Here is an 18195-nt window from a genome sequence, read left to right on the forward strand (position 1 = left end):
CAACAACTTGTCTGCTGCCATAGCAACTGCGGAGGAACACCGAGCAGCGCCTCCTGCCCGTGCAATGGGTGTCACTCTTGGCAACAGCCAATCAGAAGTTCCCATCCTTTTGTATGAGCTGCGTGAAGATGGAGGGATGAAGTGGGGTGGGCTTTAGCCATCATGCATCTGCCAGCATAGGACACTGTGGTCGTCAGTCTTCGTCATCCGTGCCTGTGATTGGCTGTTGGAGCTTTACTTTCCAATAATATAAACATGTCTTCCGCTCGCCTGCCTTGAACCAAGGCTTCCAGAGGGGACTGCGCAGTTCTACATCAAACTGTTTAAAAACTCCCGTAATGTGTTTGCCTGTGTTGGTGCAGGCTTGACTTTATTTATGATCATTGCCAGGGATAATGCTCATAGCTGTGCACGTACGCGTGAGGAAACGAGGATACTCGCCGCTGCCGCTGCTGCTGCAAAGAGAGAAGGGACTGGCGTGCTTTCTTTCATCACTATAATCACCATCAGTAGCAGCTCTTAACATTTGCTTTTTCGGTGTTCAGGCGAGAATCTGACAAGAATATAGACCCCTCCTCTGCAGGGCGGAGCGTGCATTTTCATTCCGTATTTGTGTGTTATTTATTAATTTATTTTTTCCCAGCCCTCTTCCCTCGCTCTGACACGTCTGCACTGAGTGAGTGGCATTGGCACACTGTCAATCGCTCACTACCGCTGCCATCAAACAACATAAACACACACAGGCAGAGGGCTGGAGCTCATAAATTTCAGCAAGGGCAACATCTTTTTTTTTTATATATGCGCATCGCTTTTGTTCAGCGTTGTATCCTAATTAATTTCTTCGCGGTGTCGCTTTTTTATGCCATAGGCAAAAATATCACAACTTTTTTTTTTTTTTTTGTTTGTTTGTTTGTTTTTTTTGAACATTTCACATTTTTGTAGTCACATTTGGAGCACCTCAAGTTGCAGATTTTTTTTAAATTTTAATTTTCCTTTTTTTCTTGATACACTCAACTGCCGCATTTCTGCACGTTTATAGTTGGCAACACCTGCAAGATTCAGATTGTTTTATCTGTTTCCAACTTGGATATTTTTTTTTTTTTTTGTTTTTGTTTTTGCCACTGGTGCTTGACGAGGAAGATTTTGGACATTTTTTTTGTGTGTGTGTGTGTGAGGAAATGCGCCGGGAAACCCAAGAAGAAGCAGAAGAAGAAGAGCGCAGATAAATGAGAGATCACCAAGGAGCGTTTCCGTCTACAGCAGCCGTCAAAGCCTCAGAAAAGACAGATCGGTGCGAGGAATCCTGAGGGATACGATGGACCTTCAATTTTGATTGACACGTTTTCACGAAAAAAAAACAGGAAAAAATTAAAGATTGCCGCGTATTTTTTTATTTTTTATTTTTCTTCCTGTAAAAACACAGCCACGCGTGTGGGCACTTTGGATCACGCGTAACAGCAGTGAAAAGGATACCGTTAACTTGGACACAAGAATCCCACAAATCTGCTGATATTTTTTATTTAGTGTGAAAATATACTTTGTGTTGGCTCGGTCACACACTTTGTGCATCCTCACCCAGTTGTTTGTGGCACATGTTATAGCCGATATCGTATATGAGTTTTTCAATTTGTGTGGCTCAGTGCACAGACTCTTTAGCGGCTACCATGGACGATCAAGCCCGGATCATGCAGTCGATCGCCGGGGTCAGTCTGGCTGGCCACTCGGTACAAGGAGGCATGGCACTGCCGCCTCCACATGGACACGATGGGACAGACGGAGACGGGAGGAAACAGACATTGGTGACATTCTGCATCAGATCATGACCATAACTGACCAAAGTCTGGACGAGGCGCAAGCAAAGTTGGTTGATTTATATGTTTTATTATTACCCTCACCTCTGCCAAAGAACGCATCTCTCTGATGGGGCTTAATTTAACCCCCCCAGTGCTTAACAATAGGCCAGAGTGGCTTAGACTGGTAATCCTCCACTAGGCTCTTTTAATTGCCATTAAAAGCTTTAACATAGAGGCATGTGTCTGTTAAACACTATGTGGTGATTGTGGTTGTGTTGTGTAAAGTTTACACACATCTGAAAAACTATCAGTGCCAAAAAGTGCAAAAACACGTTGTGTGGAATAATACTCTCCAGAATGCAAAGCATTGTTAATGAAATTATGAAATTTGTTTAATGTCATTTACAAAAAAAAAAAAAAAAAACTAGTTCAAAGTAGAATACTGTAGGAATTGTGATTGTTAACATGCATGCACTGAAAATATTAGTAATCACATTTATTTGTGATGATAGTGTATTGCATACTTATTTCAGTATTTTGTTTTTGTCTCATACTGAAACAGGAAACATGGACTGAACTGTCACAGAATGAAACCAGCACTCTTCAGCGTCCTGTGTGAAATCAAAGAAAAAACAGGTAAGATCTTTCTACACAGTAATATTAGTTTATTCAGTTTTAATTCTAAAAAAAAAAAAAAAAAAAAATACATACATACATCATTCATGTTACAGTAAAATAGACTTCTGCTAAATTATTCAATTCTGTTTTTTTATTATTTATGTAACACTACTACTGTCACAGTTTGGGAGGGATTTTTTATTTATTTATTTTTTTGTCTTCTGAAGATGTTGTTGTTCCTGTACACTGTAAAGATTCCACAGAATTTACACTTTGTAATCTGCCAACAATTGCCATGCTTTCACTGCAGAAAGCGTCTCAGCTGTTAATCAATATTTAATTTGCACTGGTCTCCAAAGTCCTGTCTGAGATGTGGGCAATTAATGATAACCCCCCCCCCCCCCCCAAAAAAAAAAACAAAAAAAAAAAAACAAAAAAAAAAATATACATATATATATATATATATATATATATATATATATATATATATATATATATATATATTGTTTTTTTTGTATATAATTTACTCTATTCCATAAACTGAATAAAATAAACCTAATCTGGAGAAAGATACACAAACACCTGTACAAAGATCTACAGAGAAATGGTAGAATGGTGCTTTATAGTTGATATTATTACTATTATGTTTCCAATATAAATTGAAAAAAAAAAAGCTGCAAAAAAAACAAAAAAAACCCTTTTTTTAATATTTAGTGACAATGTGTATTAATCTAAACCAGATTAACCTAAATAGATTTTTTTTTTTTTTTTTTTACCAGCATACATTTTACCATTTAATAAAATTAGAGTATCATGATTTTTTAATTTTATTTTTGTAAACATAAACAAAATTAAATTATAAATGATGATAGAACATGAAAGTGGTGTTTGTTGTTCTTAAAAAGTATCTAAAATTATGTACAAAAAAAAAAAAAAACAAAAACAAAAAAGTGCAAATATGGAAAAAGTAACCCAAACAAACCAGGTCCTTGACACATTTGTGACCTTTTCGCGGTTTATTGGCAAATTAGCACCAAGGAGATCATAAAAGTTTATGAACTTCCTAAGCACAGGTTGGATCTGCAGGGGCAGGCGGAGGCGTTTCTGTGGCATTTGTGTGCCTGTTGAGTCAGAATGGAAGAAAACCTGACAAGACGTTGAGAAAATATGGAGCAACACATTTTGTTGGATTCTGGCATTTATGTATATAATAATAATTTATATATTAAAAAAAAAAAAAAATGTGAAAAATTTCAATGTTCCTATGATACAGGTTTTGTTTATCATAGTAAATTGACAATAGGTTTTTCCTTTCCGGAAATAGAAATGTAAGAAATAGAATTACGAAATAAAAAAAAAAAAAAAAAAAAAAAAAAAAAATATATATATATATATATATATATATATATATATATATATATATATATATATATATATATATATATATGTATATGTATGTTTTTTTTTTTTTTTTCTTTTTTCTGTAAAATTACTAGCAAAGTGTGAGTGTGTGCATTGAAATCAGTGGGAGATGGACAAGGGAAGAGTGTGTGATCAAGCTTGTGTGTGTGTGTGTGTGGTGTGTGTGTGTGTGTGTGTGTGTGAGTGTGCATGTTTAACCTGTGGTTTAGAGTCACAGCCTCCCCCTCTTAGTCATTGACAGAGCTCAGCTGGTCTGGTGGCCTTGTTGACCGGCCAGTTTTTTTTTTTCCCCAGTACACACTGAGAGCCTTTCACTGCAGCATCATTCTCTGAGCTTCCTCAGCTCTTTCACGTCTGCTCCGATGGCACATGGGACTGCTCTCTTATAATCAGGGAACTCACTACCAGCTGTTAATAGCTTTTAATAATACATTAGATGTGTTTAATTGTTGCGTTCTTGTATCCTGTTATTAGGACTGCTGTTGGCGGATGAATTGTGAGATTTCACATTGAGTATAGATTGTGACTCAGGTGCGGATACGCTTTTAATTAGTTTTTGATAAAAGACGATAATACGAGATAGAAATATGGGCTTTTGAATGTTTTTTTGACATTCTGAAGCCCTCTTAGAGTGCATATAAGTTTATGACACTTTTCCAACTGTTATTGTGGAGCCAGTGGCGTGTTTCTGCATTGCTAATGCACTAAAAATATTAATTCACTTTGATATGCTAATTAGAGAGCATTATGCAAGAAATGAGATTAAGTGGCAGCATGAAGTCATTTGCCTGTCACTAAATTGAGTGTTTTTAGCAGGACGCTTTTTCCCCCCCTCCTTGCTGTTTTTCTTCTGTTTTTTACATTTCGATAAAGCAAATGTTAGACTGGGATCTGCAAGTGTTGAGCAAAGTGTTTGGTTTTTAGAACTTAAAAGTAGCCAAAAAAAATAAAAAAATAAAAAATAAAATATGTATATATATATTCCTTTTTTTCTTACATGCAGCTTTAGGAGGGACAGTAATGCTTTGAGGAAAAATTGTCAAGGATTCAGATGAGTTTTGCAGTTATTCATCTGTGCTGGGTTTGTCCTATCCTGCTGCCTTGCTCCCTTGTCTTACTCTCAGCAGCAGCAGCAGCAGCAACAACACAGCAGCAGCGGGAGCGGCTAGAATAACAAAGGTGAAATATTACCTCCATATGGTATTTCTGACCAGGAAAAGAGAGGTTCTGTGGCAAGACTCCTCTTGATGTGAGGTTTAATCAATAGAAAGAGATTACAGAAAACTATTACAGGCTAAATCACGGAGTGCTACAGAGAGGCTTGGCGTCTCCACGGCTCTCTCTGCTGCGTGGCGCTTCTTTTTGGCTGCGTATTGACTTGTTGTTTTCCTGACCTTTGACTCATCAGGTTCAGAAACGGGGGGGGGGGGGTCTGGAGAGGTAGCGTAGGGAGGGAGGGAGAGAATGTGGCAGATTCAGGCTGATAAATGCTGTGATCCAGTGCTGAACGCAGTGGATTAGAGATGGACCCATGCTTACAAGTCAAACCAATAGCACTGCTTGTTGGACACATTGGATCTGAGGACAGAGGTGGATCATAGGTTTTTTTTTCTTTTTTTTTTCTTACAGCTTAAGAATCTCCGTGGTAACTAAATACAGATGAGGATGAGAATGTCATTAACCACATGCGTAGATGACTAAAAAACATTACCCTGATTCAATAGAGTTTCAGACTGAAGAGGTACACTAAACATATTTAAAATCTACCTGAAAACATTTAGTTTGTCAAAGTTTATGACAAAGGTCATCTGGCATCATTCATAAATTATGTAATAATAATAATGAAAAGCAGATTTGTCATGACATTATAATAAATATATTATTAAGTAAGAAAAAATAGATTATAAAAACAAGAAATGTAAAATCATAATTTGGTCCTTGCATGGGTTTTACTTGTGGTTTAATTTGGCTTTGCTACGTTTTCCCCCTTTTTTTTCCTTTTGAAAAAGCTCCAGCAAAGGCATAACAGAGAACAGAAAGCCATTCAGCAGCCGAGACAATCGACTTTGGCTGCTTTTTGTCTCAGAGAGCTCCATTGATGCGGCTGCAGTGACTAGATAGTGTTGTGCCGAATGGCTCGTGCACAGCTGGATTTCTGGCTGGCTCAATGGCCGAGCCACTGGTGCTTCCCTCTCTAAAGCACTGGGGGGACCTGGAAAGATGTGGCTATTATCTAAGCAGCTTCCAACATCTCCAATTTCCTCATCAGTAAAGATGAAAGGAAGGAGACTGAGACAAAGAGGGCAGAACGAATACAGATACATTTTATTCTGAAGGATCAATGCTTTTGTGTTGTAGTGAAAAATGCCTCTGCTGTGCTTCTGGCAGATTTCTGCACGTACGGGGCCTCAAAGCAGTTTTTTTTTTTTTTTTTTGGAGTATGATGATCCTGTGCTGTCTCTTCCTTTCTGTACACGTGAGCGCCCATCTTGCACACGTCTGCCTCTCTCCCTCTTGCATGGCTCCAAGCGTTTTCTGGGGGCTCCTGCGCGCGATCAACAGCTCATAATGTGTTTTTTTGCACATACGTTATGCAATGAGTCTTTAATGGCAACTGGCATAACAATTAGCATCCTCCAACAATATTTTAGTAGGTTAATTGCAAAATTTCTGAATTGTACATCAGAGTTGTTAATTAGGCATGACAGAGGTGGTGAAATAGTTATCTTCAGGCAGTGGCAGCCAGCAGAAGCTGCTTTGGATGCAAAAAGGAAGGATTGATTGGAATTAGTTTACAGCAGTGCGCCTGTTTGGAGACGCTTTACACGTTCCTTTGACTTTTGTCTGCCGTCTGTTTGTTTTTCAGGATTTAAAAAAAAAAATAAAAAAAAACAACCAAAAAACCTGAGGCAGACGATGCATGGAATCTCGACCCTCTGTAAAATAAAAAAAAAAAAATGGATCCTTTGTGTTAACTCGAAGAAATATGTTGCATGAGTTAAATAAATAAAGCCACTGTTTCGAAAGATTTCGCTCTATGGGAGTTTGCAAGATAATAAGGTGAAATGCTTGATTGTTTTTTTTTTTTTTAAGACAATTTACTGGATTTGTCTAATACATTGTAAATAATTATAGTAAATAATTGTTATAATATAAAAAATAAATAGGAGAATAAAAAATAGCATAGAATAATATAAGAATAAAAAGAGATACAAACAAAAAAAAAAAAATCTATTCAATTATTGAATTAGAAATAGGCTTTGGCTAATTACATCGATAAATAAATTAATGAATAAATACATAGATAGATACATAAATAAATGAATTTCTGTATTTTCGTGCATGTGACTCTTCAGTGCAGATTATTAGTGTGAAAACCCAAAGACTGGTGCATTGCAAGTCTTCCTCAGTAATGACTCCGCTATTTATAGTCCTATTTCATTAGCTCTAGTGTTTCAGGGAAGTGTTTTTCCTCCTGGGACAAAGCAACCACAATGTTCATTTACTCTGTACACATTACATGTGCACTACAAATTGACCAATCCTGTGTGACTGCATGAAATATAAAAGTATAGAGTTTACTTCTGTGCAAAGAAAACGTGAGCGTCTGTGTGTATGTGTGTGTGTGTGTGTGTGTGTGTGTGTGTGTGTGTGTGTGTGTTTGTGTGTGTGTGCCTGAAGATGATGCTAATCTTGAGCTTAGGCGGCTAAGAAATATCTACATATTTTAAAATCACGTTTGTAATATTGTGACACCTCAGCAGTCGGTGGTTTACAGCTCGACCGAAGAAATCTTGATACATGGGCATCATCCAAAATTCTTTGTACAACTACGACTTTACTGTATTTTTCTTCTTTTTCTCCCTCCAAAGTCCCTTCGAAGCTTCTTTTTTCCCCCATTGTTCCTCATGCTATTGTTTTCACGTTTTAAACATTAGAATGATATATTAAAGGCAGGAATGGGGAAAAGACTGCAATGCAATGAAATTTTAATCAGCGTCTTCTGCTGCTTTAATAAGGCAAATAATTCTTATTGGCTGCTGGTTTAAGATTTCTAATATTTAATTCATAACTAACCTTGCTTTATTCTTCTCTAGCCCAAAGACAGGCTGCACTGTGAGCCTGTTAAAAGGCAACACAAAGATTTAAAAGAAAATGCACAACCAGCAATTCTTTTAAAGTTTTGTTTCAAGTATCACAGTTTTGATGTTCTTTATTGCTTCAATATAATCTTCCTGCTGATTCATTAGATGCACATGCATGGTTATCATCTATTATTTATGCTCTGGTATAAATTGTGCATCTATTAAGATATTTCGTTTCTTTATTATTCCGATTTTACAAAGCTCTTGATATTTGATATAGGAGATATTTGTCAATATTATTTGTTGTATTGAATTACAACTGTGGAGTTAGCATCGTCAGAGCTATACAAATGAATTTAAGGTGATTTGATGATTCTTTAATGAAGCTGATAATATTTAAATGAATGGAAGAAAAGGACACAATGCAGTGCAGGTGACCCTAAAGTCATTAATTTACTTTTATAGTTACCAGACTAAGGTGATAGATTCACAGTTATGTATAGACGTGTATATACGTGCAGCACGTATATGAAGTGGAGCGACAGCCCTGTTTTGGTCTCTCGCTGAAACGGCTTAATTGGTGTCAGAGCCCCGGGGATAAAAGACCTCCTGCTCTGAAACTCAGCCTCACAGGCCCTGTCTCCCCTCAAACCAAGAGGAACGGCCGGCGTGTGCTGGTGAACGAGGACCGAGCCGTGGCATAACAATACCCAATGATGTTTGGGATGACAGAAATTAATATGCACTTGCTCCCAGAAAGCAATGATTAATGACGGAGAGCGGAGGAATGATGTCCCTTCTTTGGCTCCTCTTTGATGGAGAAAAAAAACCACACACACACTGGGTTCTCCTCTCTTTAGGAGGTGGAGGTCATCCAGTGCATAATGTCAGGCTGAATGAATACCTATTATAAAATTAACAATTAAATGCAAATAACATCCCTAAAAGGTAAATACATGCAAATTCCCACTTCTTGTCTTATTTTTTTATCAGTTTAAATTCAAGTTCTTTACATTATACCAAAGCTGCATGGATAATTCCAACAAAGAAAAAGCAACTTTGAATTATATTTATTAGTGATGCTGGCGTCTTTTTTGTGTGGCCTTTCGACGCACACCTATTGATCCTGTGCCAAACGTGTGAACAAAATGGTGGTGTGCTGTTGCCACCACAATGATCTGTATCTGTTGTGTCCTAGGAGGAGACACATGAATATTTAATTGTGTCTGCTCGAGACATCCCCAGACCCTTCTGCTCATTTCTTACTTTCTCTAATGTGTTTCCACCCTCCCAGGTACTCCCCTCTCTAAGTAATGGAGAATTAAAGCGAGCATTAAAATGATATAAATGCAAAGTAAGGATTTCTACGGACATTTGGTCTCTGCACAATGCGGTTGAAAATTTAAATGGCAAGTTTTGACAACGGACATTCTGCTGACACGGCGTATTTGCCTCACGCTGGCTTCTCAAATAAGCATTTCCTCTGTCAGAGTGATTGATATGCATTAAGCGTGCACTTTTTACATCACAGTGCTCTGGAAGATGAGTGGGGTGCGAGGATATGAGTTTTAAACAGGGACTGAGCCCCCCCTCCCACCCCCCACCCCCCTCTTCCCCATATTGATCTATTTGTGCTGGCGGAGTGGCAGGTGGCTATACGAAGGCTATGTCAGCTTTGATTGTTTGTGTCAGTGATCCGAGCCGACACTGAGCTCGCTTACAGTTCGTCACTGCACTTGGCTCCTCTTGATGAATGGCAGCACACGGCGCAGATTCTCAGAAAACTCGAGTCCGAGCTGTCCTCACCGTTTCTAGGAATCAAAGCTGAGTTTGCAAAGCGTCATATGAAGGCACATGGAAATTATTTTCATTCAAAATGAAGGTGATAAAAAGAGATATCTACTCAGTGAATAGCGGCATTTATATTGATTTAGTTTTAGTCATCGTCTTTTGACTAAAATACAACTTAGTTTCAGTCAAATTCAGCCATCAGGAGTATTATAGTTGTAGTGTACTACATTATGATTTTAGTCGACTAAAATATACAGCACAAGGACACTGATATCAAAGATTCCATTAGCATTGATTAACCTGTTATTGGATGGTATTAATGTCTGTAAATACACACAGACAGATTTGATGTGATCAATGTAAGACCACGTAAGCCGTGCTTACCACAATCAGCTTACTTCCTATTGGATCACTTAACGGCTTGTGCCGCCTTCTGCGCAAACAAAAGTACGTTTTATTGGATACCTTCCAAAAAAGAAACTTAGTTCTGATTGGATTTCCTCTCACGTGAACATTATGGTTTGATTTTTATTAGTTAATGAAAATATCAATATATTTGGAAAGATACATTGGTTTGGATGATGGTGATAATTAGGGCTGAACGATTTAGCAAATTAATCTAATTGCAATTTTTTTTCCTCAACATTGCGATTTAATATGCGATTATTTTTTCAAGGGCCTCTTGTGACGTAATTTTCAATGAACACAAGCAATAAATCAATCTGTTTCATAATAAACAATTTCTAATAATTTAAACTTTAAATAAGTATAAAATATGCATTTTAAAGCACATATTACAACAATAAAGCAAACAAACCTGTGGCTTTACCTCTTCAACACATCTAACTATCTCACGTTTCATGTGGACTGCACTTCTTAAACACTCTCTGAACTTAACAGGACAGTCTATAAATAAATAAGATAAACCGATATAAAAATAAAGCTTACTAATATTCAGTCAGTAACGTCACACATACTAAAGTGCAGGAAAAGTAAGGAGAACTAATATATGCTCTAACCAATTAAACTTTTTTTTTTTAGGTAAATCAAACTCCCAACGACCTTTGACAACATGTGCAGACAAAGAAAAATAAGAATAAATAAATAAAATCACAGCCTTTGCGATTAGAAAATCGCGTTTTATGATATCGCGATAATATCGCGAATGCAATTAATCGTTCAGCCTTAGTTATAATGAATTAATTATTTGTAGGATTGCTTACCTCTATTTGTACAGGATATGTTCACACAATGCAAGCATACAGGATATGCACAAGGGTGCATGGTTGTAACATGCATAGTCCACTCTTACCTCTTAACTGGTGTGTGTCTTTGTGTCTGTGTGTGTGTGTGTGTGTGTGTGTGTGTGTGTGTGTGTGTGTGTGTGTGTGTGTTGGCAGGCGTGTTAGGTTGTGGCGTGAAGGTGAGGCTCTGTAAGTATGCAGAGCACGGCGGGCCTTGCACGGGTGCTGAATGAGAGCATGGAGTGGCAGAGTTAATTTATTTAATGACTGAACGGCTTATATCTCCCCAGCCCTGATTAGAATCCATGCTTGATGAGGGAAGCGATAGAGGGGCGTGCACTGCCCTCGGGCCGTGCACATACTCTCATGGTTGCTTTCTCTGGTGCCTTCGGTTCCCCTCCCCCCAAATCCACTGGGAGTCACACGTAAAAAAAAAAAAAAAGAGAAAAGTCCAATACAAAATAGGACAATTCCAACTGGGTCCGATGTTTAGTGATTGTACGTGTGATTGTTTAGTTGTTTGCGGACAGGACACTCAAGCAGTGAGGATGATTAAATATGTGTGTGTGTGTGGTGTGGTCCGTGATAAAGACAAAGTGCTGTGGAGCTCTATGAACGTGGGAAAGCCAAACAGAGTGTGTCACTTTGGCAGTGCAGGCTGTCAGCATTGGGGAGCTGCAGTTGTAAAAACCATGACCTTCCTCTTTGCCAGCATGTCTCTCGCAGAGCCAGAACGCTGCCCTGCAGATTCTGGTCTCTGCTTGTGGGAGGGAATACAAACACAGAGAAAGGACACACAGTGGAGGAAAAAAAAAAAAAAAAAAAGAAGTGGTAAGAGCCATAATTGTGGAGACGAAGGAGGGGCGGGTGGCTGTAGGTTGAAGTAATGAAATCCTTCTTGGAGCTATCATGACTTAGACGGCGAGGGAGGGAAAGCGAGAGGACGAGCAAAGAGGGGGAACAACACTCCTCAGCTTTTAACATTTCCACGAGCCATCATCACTAATGCTGCAGCAGCCTCACAAAACAGAAATGATTTCTTCAGGCGTCGCTGTCAAGTGTTATTCAAATAACACCAGCCTCACATTTGAATAACAGCCAACATTTTGAATTAATTAATCAGACAAGATAGTCCGGGCCCTTTTCTCATTAGTCTACAGGTCGGACTGGAGAAGATATATACACTCAAGATGATACACTTGTCTTTAATGGTGATTTATGAAAATTCCGGATTGTAGTCGATTCGTCAAAGGACGTGGAAGCAGAGAAACACCAGCGTGTATATTTATTTCCTAATCTTCGATACGTTCCCTGATGCTGCTAGATAACGTCCTGTTGTTGAAATGCACTGGAAGCTCTTTTTTTTTTTCTATACACATGTTGAGGGACGAGGCGCCCTCACACGCCACGTGCACGCTTTGAACGCACACACACACACTAGCACAGTAACACAAATTTAATCTCCTCGAGTACTGGAGACCTCGCTCATTTTACTTTTCCTATGCAATTAAGTAAAGGCTGTAAATTATAACTGTGTCGTCCTTTAATTATCATGGTGTAAAAATAGAGTTCCTGTCTTCGAGAGGGTTTCATTAACTTACTCAATATTCCATGTCAGCTCCGAGAATCGCAAGATTGCAAGGAAGAGTGAGTGTGTTTCTCATGTTTTACAACGTCTATCCTCCTGTGCAAGAGAATAGAGTAAAAAAAAATGTAGATCCACAAATGTTAACTTTTTTATTTTTATATATAACGGCTATATTTGTAAATGTGCCTTAGAGTAGCTTGTTTGACAGCTGGTGTGACATTTTATTTTAGGTTCAGGGTAGTGTGAACGATCCCAGAGGTGTAAATGAATAAGTATATATTTTTTGAACTGTACCCTGAGCTATGATGTAGCATCAGCTGCTACCTGACGTGAGGTGTAAATGAATGCATGCTGTTTATTTTATTTATGCATATATTTATTGATTTTTCATTAGCTGAGTTTTCTCCCTCCAACATGTTGGATGTGCAGTTAGCATGGAGTGTGTGTGCGTGTGTGTTCGCGTGCGTGCGTGTTGTCATTCCGGCGAGCCGCCCACACAAAATGCGCCAAACGCCAGTGTGACAAAACATTCAAATAAATTGCTGTCAGGCTGCTGAAACACCAAGTGCAGCGATTTCTATCTGACGTGTGGAAGACCCAGACATGCAGTCCTGACAAGTCCACGCCGCAGCACCTGTGAGAGACGAGGGATAAGAATCAGGACGTGCCTGATCCTCAGCATAACAATACCTATCATTACTTGATATTATTACTCTTCTTTAAGAGAGAGCTCAAGATGGAAAGATAGTGAACACTTTGAGTCTTTTTTTTTCTTCTCCTAGTCGGAGTAATCAATGATCTGAGGCTTATGTCTGTGTGGACTTACACACACCACGAGGATTAAATTAAATTATACTAGCTGATGGCATATCAACAAGTAATCAACTGGCCTTTTGGTTTTCAGGCTGAACGCTTTGCTACCCTTGAAAAAAAAAAATCATGAAATTTGCACAATTACGTCTGTTAAACTAATATTTCCCCTATTAAAATGTACTTTCAATCCTAAATTACAATACTTGTTTTCACTCACAGTTTGTATTTTACATAAGCAGCATTAAAAAAAACAAAAAAAAACAAAAACAATACAGTGTGTTGCTCCACTTACAGAAAATGCACAAAAAGACAACAGAGAGATAAAAAAAAAATACACGTAATGACTCCAAGAAACATACATTACAGAAAAATACACCAATGAAAAAAATATAAAAATGTGTAAAAAAAAACAAAAACAAACATATTATCATGCGCATGTCCCATAGAATTAAACCAGGGAAATTGCACACGCTATTATACTTTGCACTGCAAATGTACACCTTTAGAGTACAGAGTATGTACACCTTTTTATACATCCAAAGTTCAAACACATAAGCATTTGGCCATAATTGACAACTCTACTAAGCTCCCACTATATGAATACATACTTCCGACGGGCACTGTACTAGTTTAAAAAAACAAAAAACAATACCGTGTGTGTTGCTCCACTTATTTACATAGTCTACAAAATTGACCCATTTCTAAATCCAAGCGAGAAGCAAAAAAGAAAAAAAAAGAAACACTTTTAAGGAACTCAGAAACAAAGGAGTCACTGTGGAATGTGCCATCCATTCTCTGCTGTATTGTTATTTTCTCCTATATAGGTTACTAATGAGGAATCGGCCCTCATTATGATTTTAAGGATGCGAGAGGAAAGCTTTTAATTAATGATATGTAAATGGTTCTGAATTGATTATGGTAGAATATCAAGAGAGATGGGTGGAAGCTGTGGTGTAATATATTTTAATTAAGAATTAATTAAAAATGATGGCAATTTTATAGAGGCTCACAGAAAAAGAACAATTATTCTCTGTCACACGTAAATCAGCACCTGATTAAACAAACATACACATCTTGGATTATTATTATTTTTTTCTTCATGATTTTTATTTTATACTTTACCAGGAAAGGGGAAAATAAAGTGTGGAGTGTCAGTGGTCGACCACAACTGTTTCTTGGGGGTTAATGGTGATTTATCTCATTCTTAATTCATGAGATCCTCCTGTCTGTGTTAGGTGGATCAATAAGGCAGTGTTTCCTTTTTGAATTCAGTGTCTACAATTAGATTTGCAGCGTGGAACACAATTACAACTAAGACATGAATGTGTGTTTTTATCTCCTGTGGCAACTGACGACGGCTCCCCAAAAGATATCAATCTGTTTATGAAGTAAAAAGATTTGTGTGAAAAAGATGAGCTGTGACTAGATGCGGACCCCTCGTTAACCTTTGTTAATTGCTCTCTGCTTTGTTTCTCTCGGTCGTCGGGGGAAACAGAAGACGTTAGGTGCATTAACAGTGTGCGCTGGTATTAAAGGGAAAGGGCTCTTTGTTTTCCGCTAGCGGTGGCGTACATGCTCTGTGCTAAACTCTGCGATCAATGGCAGGGAGGCTGCTATCACGGCAGACATAGCAGGCGTAGCTCAGGGGTGGGAGGGGGGGGGGGGGTCCCTAGTGGTTCATTTTGATTGGAGCGCGGAGTTTTGTGTTGAAAGGCGAGGGAGAATCAGGCTGTTGGAAGCAAATCCCCTGGATCAGTTAGGGCTTTGCAACAAAAACACCTTGATATTCCTGGGAACATTTGCTTAGAAAAAAAGAGAATTTCAATAAACGGGAAATGAGCAAATGAAATGATCTAAAGTGTTTCTGAAGGTTTGCGTGCTCAGAGGAAGTTTGTGTATCTCAGGCTTTTGAATTAATGCAGGAAGCGCATTTGAAACGACAGCAAAGTGCTGCTGTGGTAAGCAAGGAAAAAAAATCTGTGTAACTGTGTTTGGGTAATGTTCCCAAACGCGTCTTTCAAACAAAAAAAATACTGCTCGCCACAGGTTTTGATGACAATGTTGAGTTTATGAGCAGTCAGAGGCTGTATGTTGTTTCAGTGTAGGTGAGGATCCATTGTTTTGATGAATGAATAGATTAGTAGAAGATTCCCCCGATATAAGGTCACATGCAAAGCTTCATAACAAAAATACAATTTGCACAGGAAATGCTCACAAAAATGCATGCATATATGATGTGCACGAGGGTGCTTGATTGTAAACATGCATAGCCCCTGATGTGTGCATGCATGCAAACCAATGGTTGGCGGAGCATACTCTTTTTTGACACCTGCAACTAGTTGCAATACATCACTGTCAGGTTGCTTTCTCCACCTTTCCGCATTTGTGCGTTACTTACCCATGGAGGGCCTTCGTTAGAAGTTGAAGCTTTGACAACTGCTCCCTTGTTGGGTAAAGAGGACAGGTGAAGCTGTGCTCAGAGGTGCTGTGCAGTGTGTCATCGCAGCAGCATTGTAACGTGGTTCATCGTCTAACTATTGTTTTATTATTATTCTCTGCAATAGACATGAGGAAAAATTCTGCACGGCACACTTGATTATATGTTACCTGGCAGCACATGTCAGAAAAATTACCTATTGAAAGCTACGTTTGATCACGTCGTATTTAAGGCAAGTTCTGTGCATTTGTGTAGGTAGGGGTGGGACGATATATTGTACAACAAAATATCGTGATATAAAATGTCACAAGATATGTAATTGATGGTATCGCAGTATTTTGAGAGGGGTCAACAAAGTTCTCAACTATTGCCAAGAAAATAGGCAATATAATATATTGTTGAAAAAGAACATATCCATATCTTAAATCTGGGCTGTGTAGACTGTTCTAGTTGATTTTCATGCTATTTTTTTAAAAAAACAATGTCTTGACGATGATGAATTGTCAGTCTGTTTTTGAGTTTTGCTATTTAAATTGACAAAAATGGTCTTATATATTTTATATCCCCTTTTGTCGAAAAGGTTATACACAAAGTATATTTATAAATATGCCCTAGAGTTAGTCAAATAAAATCAATTTTACTTATCAACTGCATTTTATTTTGGTCTTTTTGCCCTCGCCAAAAATATCGTCCTGTATCGTCGTGAGCCTAGTATTGTCCATAATATGGTATCATGGATTTTGTATATCGTCCCCCCTCTAGTAGTACTGTATGTTTGGGAAATTGATGGTGTTAGGATAGAACTGAGGGTGAGAGCCTGCCCGTGGCACTGCTAGTGGTGAACACCATGTACTCTGGCCACGATGACAGAGAGGAGGTAGAGGGTCCGGTCGAGTGGGGTGGGTGGTGGTGGGGGTTCAGCATCTGAACGGGCTGAGGGGAGGCCAGAACATGAAACAATGCAGGGGGAACGTCTGGTGGGTTCGCTGCACAGAATTACAAGCGAGGGAGCAGGCCTGCTGAGGCAATTACAGCTTAATGGGGTCATTTGGAAGGCAATTGCCAGGGGTTAATGTAGTATGGAGAGATGAGGTGAGATTGAAGTGAAATTTTTGGCTAGAAAATGTGTTCAAATGAAAAGGGAGCAAGCAGACAAGTCGTGCATTGATGGGGTGGGAGGTTGGTTGGGAGGACTGGAATGCGGGCTTTCACCAGCACACAGTGAGACATGAGGCTTGACCGTACAAACCGCGCAGGCAAAGGTCCACACAGGTGCCTTTTGCTCTCACCCTCCTACCGCCTACACCACTTCTTCTCACTGCTTAACACTGTATTATTCACCAAAACAGGAACAATGGTGATTTTCCTTTGTTCCATATACCTGCTATTTAACTCTGTTTTCTAAGCCTCGTTCAGTGGAACAACAAAACAGAAATTAAAGCTGTTTTTAAGTGTTACAGAGAAAAAATGTGTTGAATAAACAACATGAAGTACCTCTGAGAAGGGGAATAAAAAGGATCATTATGCACTGTTACGTTAGCCAGTTCATTACCTTAATTGCCCACATAATCCAGAGTATGAAGGGGTGCACTGAAGCTTTGGGAAGGAGTGTTTGCCAGGTCCTCCCAGCTCAGGTCTCATTTCCCTGATCCCCTGATCTGCTATAAGCAGACTGATCCTGCTAACCCTAAACTTTGATCAAAGCCAAAACTTATTTAAGGTCAGCCATGTGAGATCTCCTGGGAGCTACTGTGCGCACTGGAGCGTATTGCGATATAGGAAGTAGTACAGCACTGTGCTTTGCTGCTGCTTGCCTGTGGCCCGCGCTGGATCACTGGACAGCTTTAGTGTTTGCGTCAGGGATTTTCAAATCTTTATTTATCTATTCTTCTACATTTTTCTGTGCCCGAGATTGGAAAGTTACATTTCTTTCAGAGCTGTAGATTCCTTTAGAGTGAGTTCTGTCTGGCCCCTCGTCTTTTACTCTTCTCCCACTCACTTTCTATCATTTTTGTGAAGTCCTTGCTCCACCCTCCCTCCCTCACCCCCTTCCCCTCCACACACAGTTGTTTTGGCCAAGCGCCGGCTACTTCACTGACGCACATTTTCCCAGGCTCCCCAAAGGCTTTTCTTTTTTTTTTTTTTTTACTAGGATTCCATTAGGTCGTTGCCCATTACCAATGTTGCATATAATTTACAGAATAATCTCTTCATTTTTGTGGTAATGGATTAATTTGACATGGGTGTCCTGTAACAGAAATCATCTTTATATGCATCATACTTCTATTGATTTGCTTGATTGTGCATCTTTTTTTGCCACATGAGCAAGTACACGACTTTGCCCCAAATTATTACCACACTTGCTTCCCTCACAGTGCGATATTGCACAATATAAGGTGGCGGT

General features: G+C 38.9%; 1 protein-coding gene across 1 annotated transcript in view; it reads left to right on the forward strand.

Moving 5' to 3' along the window:
* The first annotated feature begins 297 nt into the window (after positions 1-297).
* Positions 298-18195, forward strand: part of pbx3b (pre-B-cell leukemia homeobox 3b) — a 60268-nt gene continuing 42370 nt past the window's right edge. The window contains 3 exon segments of the mRNA XM_028456990.1: positions 298-1782; positions 1785-1860; positions 2356-2429. Of these exon segments, the coding sequence (XP_028312791.1) occupies positions 1614-1782; positions 1785-1860; positions 2356-2429 (319 nt within the window). The 5' untranslated portion in view covers positions 298-1613.

Source organism: Gouania willdenowi, chromosome 9 (genome assembly GCF_900634775.1).
Source record: "Gouania willdenowi chromosome 9, fGouWil2.1, whole genome shotgun sequence".
Lineage (NCBI taxonomy): Eukaryota > Metazoa > Chordata > Actinopteri > Blenniiformes > Gobiesocidae > Gouania > Gouania willdenowi.